Consider the following 15,397-nt stretch of genomic DNA (forward strand, 5'->3'; position numbering starts at 1 on the left):
TTCTTTGTCGTCAAGCATTTTAAACAGCTAGCTTACCGTTAAACATTTCTTACACAGCTTTCTCACCGTTGAACATTTTTTACAAAGCGCCCTCGCCGTCAAGTATTGCTCAAACCGATTCCTCACTGCCAAGCATTCATCTCTTACATAGCTTCCCCATCGTCAAGCATTTTTACATAACTTTCTCACCGTGAAATATACTTTATGCAGCTTTCCAACCGTCAAGCATTTCTTTCACAGCTTTCTAACCAGTAAGCATTTCTCATTAAAACTTTCTCGCTGTCAGACATTTCCTTCACAGTTAAATATCCTGTATCGGACTAATCTTACTGTCCTTTCACAAAACAAACAAATTATAACTTACTACCCAGAGATTCAAGAACATTGTGTTGATACATGGTTACAAAAAAAAATAAATCATTTAGTCTTGAACTGACTTACCTTGCATTCCTAAACTTTGGTGTGATAAAATTATCAGTATTCAGGTTTCTACGGGTATGCAATCATCTAAAACACTTTAACAAAATCATGACAACTGAAGAAACATGAACAAAATATATGCGTCACGGTATAGGAATGGAATATAAAACGGGAAGAAAATGTGTAGGCGGCCGACTAGCTCAGTCGATAGAGCATCGGAACACTATTCCGAGGCCCCGGGTTCGAGTTCCGGTCTGGCTGTACATTTTTCTCACCTTGTGACATTTGGCGCCCAACGTGGGACCGTGACTGAATATACTCCGAAATTATGTTTACCGTGTTCTCTATTCCGTTAGAAATTCGAGGACGAATTTTATGTAGCGTGGAGTATGTCACAGTATAGGACTTGAATTAATAAAACGGGGAGAAAATGTGTAGGTGGCCGGCTAGCTCAGTCGGTAGAGAGTCGGAACGGTATTCCGAGGCCCGGGTTCGAGCCCCGGTCTGACTGCACATTTTCTCACCCTGTGACACATTAATCTACATAATGATGTGTGTTTAGAATCGCTGTAAAAAACAGTAGTTTATTAGTCTAATCCATAAACACCCTGTTGTCGCTCAAATATCTGAAAGTTATAATAACATGGTCTTTGTAGTCTGAACCAATTATAAATCACGTTAATTGACAATCTGGTTACTGATGACAATTTCGATGCGGAAGTGGTTGAAGCATTTACATGATTTAGCAAATAAAATTTCATGAAGCCATAAACGTCATCTTAATCGACGGCATTAGTCACTGTTCAGGTAATCATTTTGCATCTCATATCAGTTAGCTACATGACTTCACCTAATTTCGTATATTTTTAAGGAGTTTTATACGCTTGAAGACAAATATGAAAAGCTGTATATGCTACACTGTGTCGGAAAACTTGAATGGTTAGACTAATGGATAAGAAAGTTGACTGATGACGTAGGTTTGTATTTTTACAAACTTTGAAAAAGGTGTATATCTCACAGACTTGATATATATTCATCGAAAGCAGAACAAAATCGACTACACAGTCAATAAATGCACGAGATACTAACTTTTCTAAGCTATTAATTTTACGACTACATCCCCATTTTCTTACCAATCAATAAATGATAAATAAAAGAAATAGATAACCAACCATAAGTATTTTGGCGTCCTCCTCAGTTCGATCTCTGGGAATCTTCTTCAAGGCTTGTTTAGCTCTGGATGTGAGGCCACTATATGATACCGCGGACTTGAACGAAGTAACATCAAACGATAACTCCATACCGTCATCAAAACGCTTAAAATATTAATCAAAATACGAATTCTATTTCTTGTTATACTTTTATTTTTACAAGCTGAAAAAAGGATACATTTCTTTTCAGAAATTATCAATTACTATCCTTCAAATTGCATTTTATGATTCAAATGACAATTACAAAAGTGAGTCTGAATTTAAAAAATCAGATCATCCGAACAATGCCACAAAATTTAAATTTGTAATAACCTCACGAAAAAAAAAAAAACACTTTCTCAACGTATGTGTCTGCCTTAGGCTTGTTCAGATAAATTCTTTTCTTTAATGTCGAATTTGATTAAACCCCGATTTTTCAAAACATCATAATATAGTTAGAAAATTCAGCAAAAAAGAACAAACCATAGGGTCGTGTGCTTCATTGTTTGCTGGACTGATTTGAAAAAAAAAGGACCTCACATAAGTTTTCATTATGGGAGTCTATGGGAAAATCTAGCTTTTGATAATATTTTCGCGAATAGAAATTTTTCTACAATTTAGATTCTAATGAAACTTCTCACATGAGTGTGTGCTGTCAGGAATAAAGATATGGTCTTTAATATGGTGAAATAAAATGTAAAGGTCCGTCTGCTTGTTTTTGAGGTATTTGATCATGATTAAAATGATCTACATAATTCAAGCTGATTTTAAGACATTATTTGGAATTATTTAACGTGACAGATATTTTAGTATCATATTCTAACTTTAGAAAAATAGTTATGTTGCTGTTGCAATCAATTTTCTCACGTGTTACCATTAATTTATAAAGATGATTTTCAATTCTGTACGCCGAATCCAGATTTGATTCTACGTTATCCAGCGGATAAATGACGTCATGCCATTACTTCCGGTTATTCAAACGTGCAAAACTACCCTAAAGAAAACTTTTCATATATCATTTGAAATTAATAAATAATCTGAAACTGGTATACATGTACAAAAATTTACTTTCAAAGCAAAGTTCTACAATACTAAGTACTTTAAATTCCTTTGATTTTTCCTCCTCTTGAATCCGTAACCTAGCCACATTTAGCAACACGCGCACGTGTATCAGCAGACGAACACAACGTCTAAATCTGTTCAAAACTTCTTGACGTTTTTCCTCTGTTGTCTGTGGATAGATTCACATGGACATTTACACTTAAGTTACTTATATATACAAAAGTAGAAAAGTGTACAAAATGAAACTACTGCATACTGAACTATTGATAAACAAGAGCTCGTAGAACAGGAAATGCCCCCCTTGATGCATTCAGTAATTGCACAAGAAACAGAAATTATTTGCTCACTGTAAACAAAAGTTCTACTGTTCTGGTTCAATGTGACCTTGACCTTTGATCTACTGACCTCAAAATTAGCAGGGGTCATCTGTTGGTCATGATCAAGTTTCGTGATCCTAGGCCCAAGCGTTCTCAAGTTATCGTCCGAAAAGGGTTTAACTGTTCCGGGTCAATGTGACCTTGACCTTTGGCCTACTGACCTAAAAATCAACAGGGGTCATCTGCTGGTCATGATCAAGTTTCGTGATCCTAGGCCTAAGCGTTCTCAAGTTATCGTCCGGAAAGGGTTTAAATGTTCCGGGTCAATGTGACCTTGACCTTTGGGCTACTGACCTCAACATCTATAGGGGTCATCTACTGGTCATGACCAATCTCCCTTTCATGTTTCGCCATCCTAGACCCAAGCATTCTCAAGTGATCGTCATCTGCTGGTGATGACCAACCTTCTCATGAATTTTCCTGATCCTAGGCCCAAGCGTTCTTGAAATATCGTCCGGAAACCGTTTTACTGTTCCTGGTCACTGTGACCTTGACCTTTGACATACTGATCTCAAAATCAATAGGGGTCATCCGCTGGTGATGATCAACCTCCCTATCAACTTTCATGATCATAAGCCAGGGCGTTCTTGAGTTATCATCCGGAAACCGTTTAACTGTTCCGGATCACTGTGACCTTGACCTTTGACATACTGATTTCAAAATCAATAGGGGTCATCTGCTGGTGATGAACAATCATTCTATCAACTTTCATGATCCTAGGCCCAAGCGTTCTTGAGTTATCATCCGGAAACCGTTTAACTGTTCCGGGTCACTGTGACCTTGACCTTTGACATACTAATCTCAAAATCAACAGGGTCATCTGCTGGTGATGACCAACCTCCCTATTAATTTTCATGATCTTAGGCCCAAGCGTTCTTTAGTTATCATCCGGAAATGGATTGGTCTACATACCGACCGACAGACAGACCGATCGACCGACCGACAGTCCGACCGACATCTGCAAAACAATATACCCCTCCTATTTCGAAGGGGGGGGGGGGGCGGCATAAAAACGGGACAATATCGGGATCGCCAAACTCGATCTTAGGCCCAAGCGTTCTTTAGTTATCATCCGGAAATGGATTGGTCTACATACCGACCGACCGACCGACAGACCGACCGACATCTGCAAAACAATATACCCCTCCTTCTTCGAAGGGGGGGCATAAAAACGGGACAATATCGGGATCGCCAAACTCGATGCTCTACAGAATCTAATATTTTTGAAGGTAAAATGAGATAAGATTGTGTAAAATGGTCGTTCTATGTGTCACAGGTCTAGAGATAAATTCTATTATATCCACCAGTCATGAAAAGGTAAGCATACGCCGTACAAATATTTAGGAAAAGAAACATTAGCACATCAAATAACAGCTAGTATAACAAGAGCACCGCCTTGCGGGTGCTGACGCTCATCTGATTTTTTTTGTATAATAGAAATATTGTCCTACTGATGATTTTCTAAGTCTAAAAAGGGCCATCATTCTTGCAAAAAGCAGGATAGAGTTATGTTTCTTGATGTACAGTGTCCACTTATGATGGTGAAAAACTGTTGCAAGTTTTAAAGCAATAGCTTTGATAGTTTATGAGAAAAGTATACTTAAACATAATACTCAACCAAGAAAATGATTTTCTAAGTCCAACAGGGGCAATAATTATTGCAAAAAGCAGGATGGAGTTATGTTGCTTGCTGTATAGGGTCAGCTTATGATGGTGAACAAGTGTTGCAAGTTTCAAAGCAATAGCTTTGATAGTTTAAGAGAAAAAGTTCACCTAAACATAAAACTTAACCAAGAAATCTGATATTTTCTAAGTCCAAAAGGGGCCATAAATCTTGCAAAAAGCAGGATGGAGTTATGTTTCTTGATGTACAGGGTCAGCTTATGATGGTGAACAAGTGTTGCAAGTTTTAAAGCAAAAGCTTTGATAGTTTAGGATAAAAGCTGACCTAAACATAAAACTTAACCAAGAAAACTGATTTTCTAAGTCCAAAAGGGGCAATAATTCTTGCAAAAAGCAAGATGGAGTTATGTTTCTTGATGTACATGGTCTGCTTATGATGGTAAACAAGTATTCCAAGTTTCAAAGCAATAGCTTTGATAGTTTAGGAGAAAAGTTGACCTAAACATAAAACTTAACCAAGAAATCTGATATTTTCTAAGTACAAAAGGGGCCATAAATCTTGCAAAAAGCAAGATGGAGTTATGTTTCTTGCTATACAGGGTCAGCTTATGATGGTGAACAAATATTCCAAGTTTCAAAGCAATAGCTTTGATAGTTTAGAAGAAAAACTGACCTAAACATAAAACTTAACCAGGCAACGCCGACGCCGACGCCGACGCCGACAACCGCTCAAGTGATGACAATAACTCATCATTTTTTTTTCAAAAAATCAGATGAGCTAAAAACGCACATGTATATTTATGATACAAACGATACCGTGGTATAAAAGATTGATTGATTGATTGATTGATTGACTGATTAATTGATTATACCAGATTTATATCGCGCCCTTGTCATGATAAACACGTTCAAAGGCGTTTTATATAGCAAACGCAGCCACACAGGGCGCGAAATTCATCCTCTGCTAGTACAGACACAGAGCGATCTGGCCAGAGGGACAGAGTGAGATAAAGCCCCCAGAACAGACAGAGAAACCTTTTTAAATACAGGCCTGTCCGGCTAACTTAGCCTAGCTCTTTGCGAATAGACAGTCTGGTTCTTTAACGTGCCCGGTGTATAGCACAGATACACGCGAAGCAGTTTTTTCCTGGGAAGAACCAGTACAGGCCTCTTGGTTAGGTGGGAGACACTCAAGAGCATCTCAGAAATTTCCAGTGCCTGGACCGGGAATCGAACCCCGGACCTCTGGATTGATAGTCAAGCGTGTTACCACTAGACCACCGGTCCACCTCACATTAACACATGAATCCGTGCCGAACGATTGGGTCAGTCCCTGCCTAAAGACCCCGCAGGAGAAAATATGCATGTTAACTAATACGTGCGCTCGTGACAACTAAGAAGATAGTTATCACGTGCATTTTATTTTTCACGTGCGCACGTGTTAGCTACCACTTTTTGAAAACATTTTACTGAAAATTAACGTAACCATGTAGTTTTTGGTTTCATCACGGGCTCTTCAGCTGTTAACCTTACGAAACATAGGTTTTCAGATATCTCAGTTGTCATGACAACATAAACAACATTTTAGTTGTAAAATATTGTAGAATTTGCCTTTTTAGGATAACTTAATCACTTACTGTAGTTTTAAAATATACAAGTTTCTGCATGAACAGAATAAAGAAGTATTTATATTGTGTCACTAATACAGCTTTTCTCATGGAACGGAACATATATATTATATATACGAGCAGGGCTGTACATATCTTTATGTGTAGAAAACAGTTGTCATTGATAAAGTCTTCATTAAATGTTCCTAACGATGTCTGTTGCACCTGATTTATTCTATAAGTAATGTTTGCTAAAATAGTCAGTTTGGGCAGTACCATTTATTATTCGAAGGGATGTTCACTGAAAATTTACTGACTGAATAGTGAACAGTGCAGACAAAGATAAGCCTGCACCATATTCACGTCCGTGCCGGCTGATCTTGGTCTGCACTGGTCGCAAAGGCAAAGTCACTTGCCGCCAGCAGGCTAAAGGTTAAAAGAGAAAAGGGAAATAAATCTAAATCCCTTTGTACTAGCTGTCTCAATGGTTATGAAACATGTTTATACCTACCAGTTCTGCTTTCACTGTTGGAAGTTCGTGTTTAGATGGTACTTGCTTCCTGTGCTGTCTGGAGATCCTTCTCAACATCAGATCTACAGGACCTGCACCAACGTAAATAATAACAGTAATTCTTTCGCTTACTTTTAGATCTAACACAGTTTATGATTTGTTTGTTTGTTTGTTTTGTGTTTAACGCCGTTTTTCAACAGTATTTCATTTATGTAACTGCGGGCAGTTAACCTAACCAATGTTCCTGTATTCTGTACCAGTACAAATCTGTTCTCCGCAAGTAACTGCCAACTTCCCCACATCAATCAGAGGTGGAGGACGAATGATTCAGACACAGTGTATTTTATCAAAATGTCACGGAGAACATACGCCCCGTCCAGGGATTGAAATCACGACCCTGCGATCCGTAGATCTGAAGAGGAATATTTAGTTTCTATTATAGTTATGACTACAAGACATTTCTGTACGATTAGTTTAGGCCCATAAAATATATTATTTATTTCATGTCGCTGCAATGGTTTTCTCTCCCTTTTTACAGTCAAATTTAATCATAAAACAGTATTTTTTTTGTCTTTGACCAATAAATAGTATGTTATTTTACATGCTTCCACGGTGGATTCTTCTCTTTATGACATTTTGTCATATATATATACCCAGAAACCTCCGCTGGTAATACATACCTTTTGAGGCCTTGAACGGCTTTACAGATGCCTTGTGCGATGACAGCACGCTAGAAGATTTCTTGACAATAGATGGCACGGATGAGATTTCTAAGTGGTCCTTTATTTCTTCTTTTTCATCTTGATCTGATAATAAAAAGATTAAAGCAAAACCAAAAACTCTGCCTGAGTAGTTGAAACTATATATACCATACACGTTACAGATAAAAGGGGCATGCATCTTCATAGGACACTTTTACTACGACCGATGTCACAGTTGTATTATATATTATTATTATTATACCACATTTATATAGCATTCTTTTCATGTACGTTCAAAAGTGCTTTACAGAATAAATTGCAAACAATACAAACAAATACGTATACAGAAATAATGCATTCCACATTAACAAAAATCATGAATGTAAAACATATAGATAAAACAAGACAAACATACATCATATTTAGAAGTATTTAACAGTTGGCTGTTTAATAACATTTCCCTACTAACCATACGAAAAGAATTCCATAGAAAGTTAGAAATAAAACATACCTTCCTCTGTTTCCGTTACTGCTTCAATTTTCGAACTATCAGTTTTCTCTTCCAGAAATGATCTTCGGGTGACACGCCTTCGTTTAAAGGTCATGAGAGCAGGTACGACACCCGGAATTATTGACAAACGACTTTGACGTTGACCTTGAATGAAATTGTTGAGTGCCGTCTGCGTCTCGCTTTTCTTGACTACTTGTGTATCAGTAACAAACCTGTATGGTAAAATTGTGATAATTCCGTAATCAGGATGTAGAAATATAAGAAACGAACTATAAGCTTTTTACATGTGACGAGTAGATAGTGTTGCGGACGGACGGGCGGACAGAGTGTGGGAATTAATAATAATTATAATAGGAGTGTTCAAGAAAGTGCAACTAGCAATTCATAACTAGCATTAACCAACAAAGACCCAACACAAGATTCATAATTTAGCGTTTAATACTTTTTTATCTGTTTGAAAACTGATATGCCAGGCCATGTACTTACGTGTCTTTACTTTCAGTGTTGTCACCAAGTAGCAGCGGGGTTTTATTATAAGGCGTTCTGCTTTCTGAAATAATAAACATGAAGTTCAGAAATATCGTAAAGATAACTGAAAGTCAAGTCTTCTTTAAAACAATCACTTCTGGCAAAATCAACTGCCTATTAAGTTGTGGTTTTTAGTTTTTACTTATCTATCGTGGACTAATATGTAAGAATAGCAAGGAGGACGTATGAAGTAGGCCTACCTGATATTCTGAGTTCATCCTTTGTACTGTCCAGTCCCGAGCTGAGATTACTACTGTTACTGTCATGTACATCTTCGGGTGGTACTGTCGACATCCCCGCCCCACTCATGTCGTCTAAAACACGTGATCTCTGTGAATAAATGCAAGCTTCCTTTTTTTTTTAATTTACGGATATGATGATTTCCAGAAGATTAACTTTTTCTAATTAAAGGTTGCTGATTCTAAAGGGTGTGTAATAAATTCATTCCTATTAGTTTTGTTATTCTAATAAACTGAATATTGTGCACGTCTTGCATCGTTACTGTAAAACCTGTTTGGTATTCAAGAATGTCATCTAATACAATTTGGCATTTAGACCGTAAGCTAGATTTCACATTTAAAAAGTGTACCAAGTTTCACTGACCCACCACTGATAAACGCCAGATCAATCCTTGAACACACCTGTCCAAGCCCCGATCATCACTGACCCATCCCTGACCAGCGCCTGGACCATCCCTGACCATAAAGACGTTAAACTCGAACACACACACACCCCCCCCCCCCCCCAACACACACAAGCACAAACACACACATACACTGCCCAATCCCTGACCAATCTCTGACCACACGCCTGAACATACATTACCCACGCCTGATACATCCCTGATCCATATCTAACCACCTTACCCACACCTGTCCCTTCCGTGACCTATGCCTGACCATCACTGACCAATGCCTAACCCATACCTGCCCATCACTGACCAATCTCTGACCCACTCCTGACCCACGCCTAACCATCGCTGACCCACGTCTGACCATCCCTGACCTATGCCTAGCCCATCCCTGACCCCAATCTCTGATCCATCCCTGACCCATCCCTGACCCAGTCTCTGACCCATCCTTAACCCAATTTTAACATTTCCTGAGCACTGTTTTGCCTATTTTTATTAAATCCTTACGAACACGGTGGGGAAACGCAGATTGCAACGTCAAAACCCAACGCAAATAAGTTGTCCGCCGCTTTAGGGAAGAAAGGTCTTGAAACTTATTTTTACAGCAGATTTCGACTCGTGATAAAGAGCACTGTCGCCCAGAGTATACTATTTAGTGGTAGTGTTGTACTTATAGCTTGTTTTATTTTCCGAAAAGGCGAACAGTTCGAAAAAAGTGCCTGAGCAGTATCACACTTTTGTCTAAAACAGTAAGTTTCAGCCCGCTATATTGATATCAGAGACTAGCAAATACTCGTCCGTTGTTTTATTTTGGTGTTTTTAAGGATGCGTTTTAGTGTTTGTCGTGTAAATGTTACAATACTTACAGCAATTTGAAGTGTAAGCATTTTGTAAACATTTTAGCAATGCTTATTGGTGTTTGTTTTGTAAACATTTTTTGCAATGGTTATTGGTGTTTGTTTTGTTAACATTTTTGCAATGCTTATCGGTGTTTGTTTTGTAAACAGTTTTGCAATGGTTATTGGTGTTTGTTTTTGTAAACATTTTTGCATTTGCTTATAGGTGTTTGTCATGTAAACACTGTTGCAATGCTTATCGGTGTTTGCCATATGAACATTCTTGCAATGTTTACAGGTTTTCGCCATGTAAACATTGTTGCAATGCTTCTACGTTTTGCCATGTGAACATTGTTGCAATGCTTACAGGTGTTTGCCATGTGAACATTCTTGCAATGTTTACAGGTGTTTGCCATGTGAACATTCTTGCAATGCTTACAGGTGTTTGTCATGTAAGCATTCTTGCAATGCTTACAGGTGTTTGCCATGTAAACATTGTTGCAATGCTTCTAGGTTTTGCCATGCGAACATTCTTGCAATGCTTACAGGTGTTTGCCATGTGAACATTCTTGCAAAGCTTACAGGTGTTTGCCATGTGAACATTCTTGCAATGTTTACAGGTGTTTGCCATGTGAACATTCTTGCAATGCTTACAGGTGCTTGCCATGTAAACATTCTTGCAATGCTTACAGGTGTTTGCCATGTGAACATTCTTGCAATGTTTACAGGTGTTTGCCATGTGAACATTCTTGCAATGTTTACAGGTGTTTGCCATGTGTGTTTGCCATGTAAACATTCTTGCAATGCTTACAGGTGTTTGCCATGTGAACATTCTTGCAATGCTTACAGGTGTTTGCCATGTGAACATTTTTGCAATGCTTACAGGTGTTTGCCATGTGAACGTTCTTGCAATGCTTACAGGTGTTTGTCATGTAAACATTGTTGTAATGCATATTTGTGTTTGTCATGTAAACATTGTTGCAATGCATATACGTGAATGTCGTATGAACGTTGTTGCAATGCTTATTGGTGTTTGTCATGTAAACACTGTTGCAATGCTTAGAGGTGTTTGAAATGTAAAAACTGTCGAATTGCTTATAAGGGTTTGTCGTGTAAACAGTGTTGCAATGTTTATATTTATGTAATGTGAAAACAACTTATACTGACTCAGTAACTGTAAATTATATTTACAGGGAATGCTCCAATTTTCATGATAGTTCTGTATACTGTCTTTAATCGCGTGTATATGATTATATAAAACAATTTTTCCTTAACTGTTCCTTTTAAGTACCATTAGATACGTTTCGTGATATGGTCGTAACTACTCCGTCATCCCAACAAACTGGATATCCAATGTGGCGGTAATAGTCGTAACTACTCCGTCATCTCAACAAACTGGATATCCAATGTGGCGGTAATATAGTGTAACTACTCCGTCATCCCAACAAACTGGATATCCAATGTTGCGGTAATAGTCGTAGCTACTCCGGCATCCCAACAAACAGGATATCCAATGTGGCGGTAATAGTCGTAGCTACTTCGGCAACCTAACAAACTGGATATCCAATGTAGCGCAACCCAACAAACTGGATATCCAGTGTGGCAATATTGATCGTAGCTACTCCAGCATCCTAACAAACTGGATATCCAATGTGGCGGTAATAGTCGTAACTACTCCGTCATCCCAACAAACTGGATATCCAATGTGGCGGTAATAGTCGTAGCTACCCCGGCATCCCAACAAACTGGATATCCAATGTGGCGGTAATAGTCGTATATTTAGCTACTCCGGCATCCCAACAAACTGGATATCCAATGTGGTGGTAGTAGTCGTAGCTACTTCGGCAGCCTAACAACTGGATATCCAATGTAGCGCAACCCAACAAACTGGACATTCAATGTGGCAATATTGATCGTAGCTACTCCAGCATCCCAACAAACTGGATATCCAGTGTGGCGGTAATAGTCGTAGCTACTCCAGTATCCCAACAAACAGGATATCAAATGTGCCAGTAATAGTCGTAGCTACTTCAGCAATCTAACAAACTGGATATCCAGTGTAGCGCAACTCAACAAACTGGATATCCAATGTGGCAGTAATAGTCGTAGCTGCCCCAGCAATCCAGCAAACTGAATATCCAATGTGGCGGTAATAGTCGTAGCTGCCCCAGCAATCCAACAAACTGGATATCCAATGTGGCGGTAATATCGTAGCTGCTCCAGCAACCCAACAAACTGGATATCCAAAGTGTCGGTAATAGTCGTAGCTGCTCAGCCAACCCAACAAACTTGATATCCAATGTGGCAGTAATGTTGTGAGTAATGTCGTGGGAGGATAGTGCAAGATACAGATGACGCGCTAATCCCTAAAGCTACCTTGGTTCTTTAGCGTGCCAGGTATAAATCAACCGTACACGAAACTCTTAATCTCAATGTTAGTAATATTGGGATAAGGATTCCGTGTATGGGTCCTTTACAATGCGTGATCAAAATACTATAGGTGTTTTATACAATGCGTGATCAAAATACTAGGTGTTTTATACAATGCATGATCAAAATACTAGGTGTTTTAATTAAAATCAGTTAGTCACAACAAAAGAAGCGTATCAAACTGCAATAACTAAGTAATTAGTCATTTTAATCATGTATGACTTGCCAGGTAATACGGTAGAGGAAAGAATATAACTTGACATTTTAATTAGGGGAGGGCCCCCGATAATGTTGTTATAACTTCAATACGTATTTATGTATGCTTGTTGTATGTGTGTGTATTGAATATATATATATATATATATATATATATATATATATATATATATATATATATATATATAAAATATATATATATATATATATATATATATATATATATATATATATATATATAAAAATATGATTAAACTAAACTAAACATTTTAATTAACGTGAAAGGAATGCAATATATAGTTTAAAATAAGTAAGCTGTTTTGAAAACTATTAGCATACTGGATTCTTATTAACCTTTACATGACCTTTTGCTGTGAAAGGAAGGACGCAGCAGTCCAGGGGTAATAGGATCAAACATCCCACTAAAAAGTATTTTTGCCCTGATCGCCGACGGAGCCTATAAATGAGTCTATTTCAAATACAAACGAATTTCGCAAATTACATCGCGGGACACCAGCAGTTTACCGATACGCACCTTCAATGAATACTCTCTTTTATTCTTATGGGGCTATCGCCCCCACATCCCCGTTTTTCTTTTTCGTTTATTGAATAGATTATTGTTACAGTTTATTTTTAAAAGTGGTTGTAACAATTTAACAAGCACATTCCTAGCATGAATTGCGTTCCTGTAAAGTGTATTCTATGCTACATTGCCGTGCTGTCAAGCATTATTAAAAGTAATTCAAAAACCTTAAACTTTTCCTCCTCTTCTCTTTGTCTCTGTAGTTCTCTTTCTTTGTCATCTTCAATTTTAAGAATTTCTTTTGGTATGTATTCGATTTTCTTGAAAGTGTGTATGAACTCTCTTTGTAACTTTGGGATTCCAAAATCATCTTTCATTTTTATATCAGCAACCCATCCGGTCAATCTTTCATTTGCTCTCCGTTTCGCTCTGTCTAAATCTTCTTTCCTCAAAGACATTGTAGTAATACATACGAAACTGAAAATGAAAGTGAAAGTGTCGCCATGACATTCACCTTTGAACCTCATCGAGGCTCAGTTGCGCATGCGTAATACATATACTTGCGTTTCCGGTTGCTTTTCGCATGCGGACAGAGGTCAGTACCAAAAAAGGTAACTACATGGACTGCAGATTTATACGTCGTATAATTTGATGATACATAACATAAATTCTCAGTCCTAGATATAGATGTTTGAAAAAAAATATAACAAACTTACAAACGCGTTTATATTCTTGATTGTCATATGTTTTCGCTAGTGAAATTCCTGCCAAAATTTTAGAATAGTTACAATACACTAAATAGCTTGACTGCTTTATTCTGTATAAAATTGACATATTTCCAATGGTTGCAGCACACAACAGACTTACAGGACCCATTTTCTTGAAGACAATTGTCAGTGCATGGTTAGAATTTAACAGATTTTTGCACTTGCATTTTTTTTGATGAGTTAAAAAAAATTCATGTTGCAATTTATCAACTTTAGTTTCAAATTTGTTAAACTGTTTCAGGCAGAAACAAGGCTCTGTCTGCCATAACACTACTGGTAAGCGTGTGTAGTACAAAACACAGATTTTCCAGTAATATCATGCTCGCGCATACTGGTGTTTACCGTGTTGCCTAATCAAAATCTGCAAACAGTCCACGCACTATGTAAAAACGTCATCAGTCGGTGTGTTCTGTGTAAAACATCATCATTATATGCATATTTACAGCAGATTGAAACTGAAAGTTAAAGAAATTAAAACCATCGTAATTTCTACTTGAGATTTTGCATTTGCAGTCGCTCGCATTTTTCTAAACGTACTTGCATTTTGCGGTATGCGAGCTTAAAATTGAACCCTGCTGTGCTGAATAAAAATAAAAAAAAAAGTGAATTAAACATTAATATTCATGTAGAAACTACAAATGGGTTGAAAATAACTCATAATTTTCAAAAAAAACTTAAATCTTTGGAAATATGTGTAAATAGGTGCGAGAAGAAATCTACCTTGAATTGGTTTCAGTACACAGCAGACAGCCGATGACACTAAATTGCAGAAACAAAACACAAAATATACATTCAAAAATGTCAGCAAGGCAAATTTATGCTTTAATGTCAACATAAATTTATTATCAGAGATGTAATCATTATATTGCATTGTACCAGAAAGTGCTCAAGGTGAGAGTGAGCTGTTGTGACCAGTCATTGTCTGTCGTCCGTCATGTTCCATCAGCATTGCCTTGTTAACACTCTAGAGGCCACAATTGTGACCCGATCTTTATGAAACTTGGTCAGAATGTTTTCTTGATGACCTCTATCTAGGTAAAGTTCGAATCTGGGTCATTTGGGCTAAAACTAGGTCACCCAGTCAAATCAAAAGAAAAGCTTGTTAACACCCTAGAGGCCACATTTATGAAACTTGGTCAGAATGTTTATCTTATGATTTCTATGCCAAGTTCAAAACTGGGTCATGTGGGGTTAAAAACCAGGTCACCAGGCCAGTTCAAAGGAAAATCTTGACAACAATTTTAAGTTTGAAACTCACATTTTTTGCTGAAACAACATATATGACCTAATTTAATTCATTAATTCACCCAACAAGCCTTGTGGCAAGACCTACAAACTGATCTATCTATAGATGACCATGACCTTCATAATTATGATTTTCACCTTGAAACTTAAAACCCCAAAATACAACATTCTGTGGTCATACACCAATTTAATTAACTGATGAAAGAAGAAAAAAGGGAA

The 15,397-nt window shown here is 37.6% G+C and overlaps 1 protein-coding gene across 1 annotated transcript in view; it reads right to left on the minus strand.

Annotated features, from left to right (window-relative positions):
• The window catches only part of LOC123556863 (uncharacterized), a 30,942-nt gene extending 17,318 nt beyond the window's left edge, over positions 1 to 13,624 (minus strand). The window contains exons 1-8 of the mRNA XM_053544511.1: positions 13,394 to 13,624; positions 8,731 to 8,860; positions 8,489 to 8,552; positions 8,003 to 8,214; positions 7,471 to 7,596; positions 6,791 to 6,882; positions 2,710 to 2,841; positions 1,593 to 1,736 (exon numbers count right to left, since the gene is read on the minus strand). Coding sequence (XP_053400486.1) covers positions 1,593 to 1,736; positions 2,710 to 2,841; positions 6,791 to 6,882; positions 7,471 to 7,596; positions 8,003 to 8,214; positions 8,489 to 8,552; positions 8,731 to 8,860; positions 13,394 to 13,624 — 1,131 coding nt within the window. The remainder of the gene's footprint in view (positions 1 to 1,592; positions 1,737 to 2,709; positions 2,842 to 6,790; positions 6,883 to 7,470; positions 7,597 to 8,002; positions 8,215 to 8,488; positions 8,553 to 8,730; positions 8,861 to 13,393) is intronic.
• Between the last annotated feature and the right edge of the window lie 1,773 nt (positions 13,625 to 15,397).

This window comes from Mercenaria mercenaria, chromosome 5 (assembly GCF_021730395.1).
Source record: "Mercenaria mercenaria strain notata chromosome 5, MADL_Memer_1, whole genome shotgun sequence".
Lineage (NCBI taxonomy): Eukaryota > Metazoa > Mollusca > Bivalvia > Venerida > Veneridae > Mercenaria > Mercenaria mercenaria.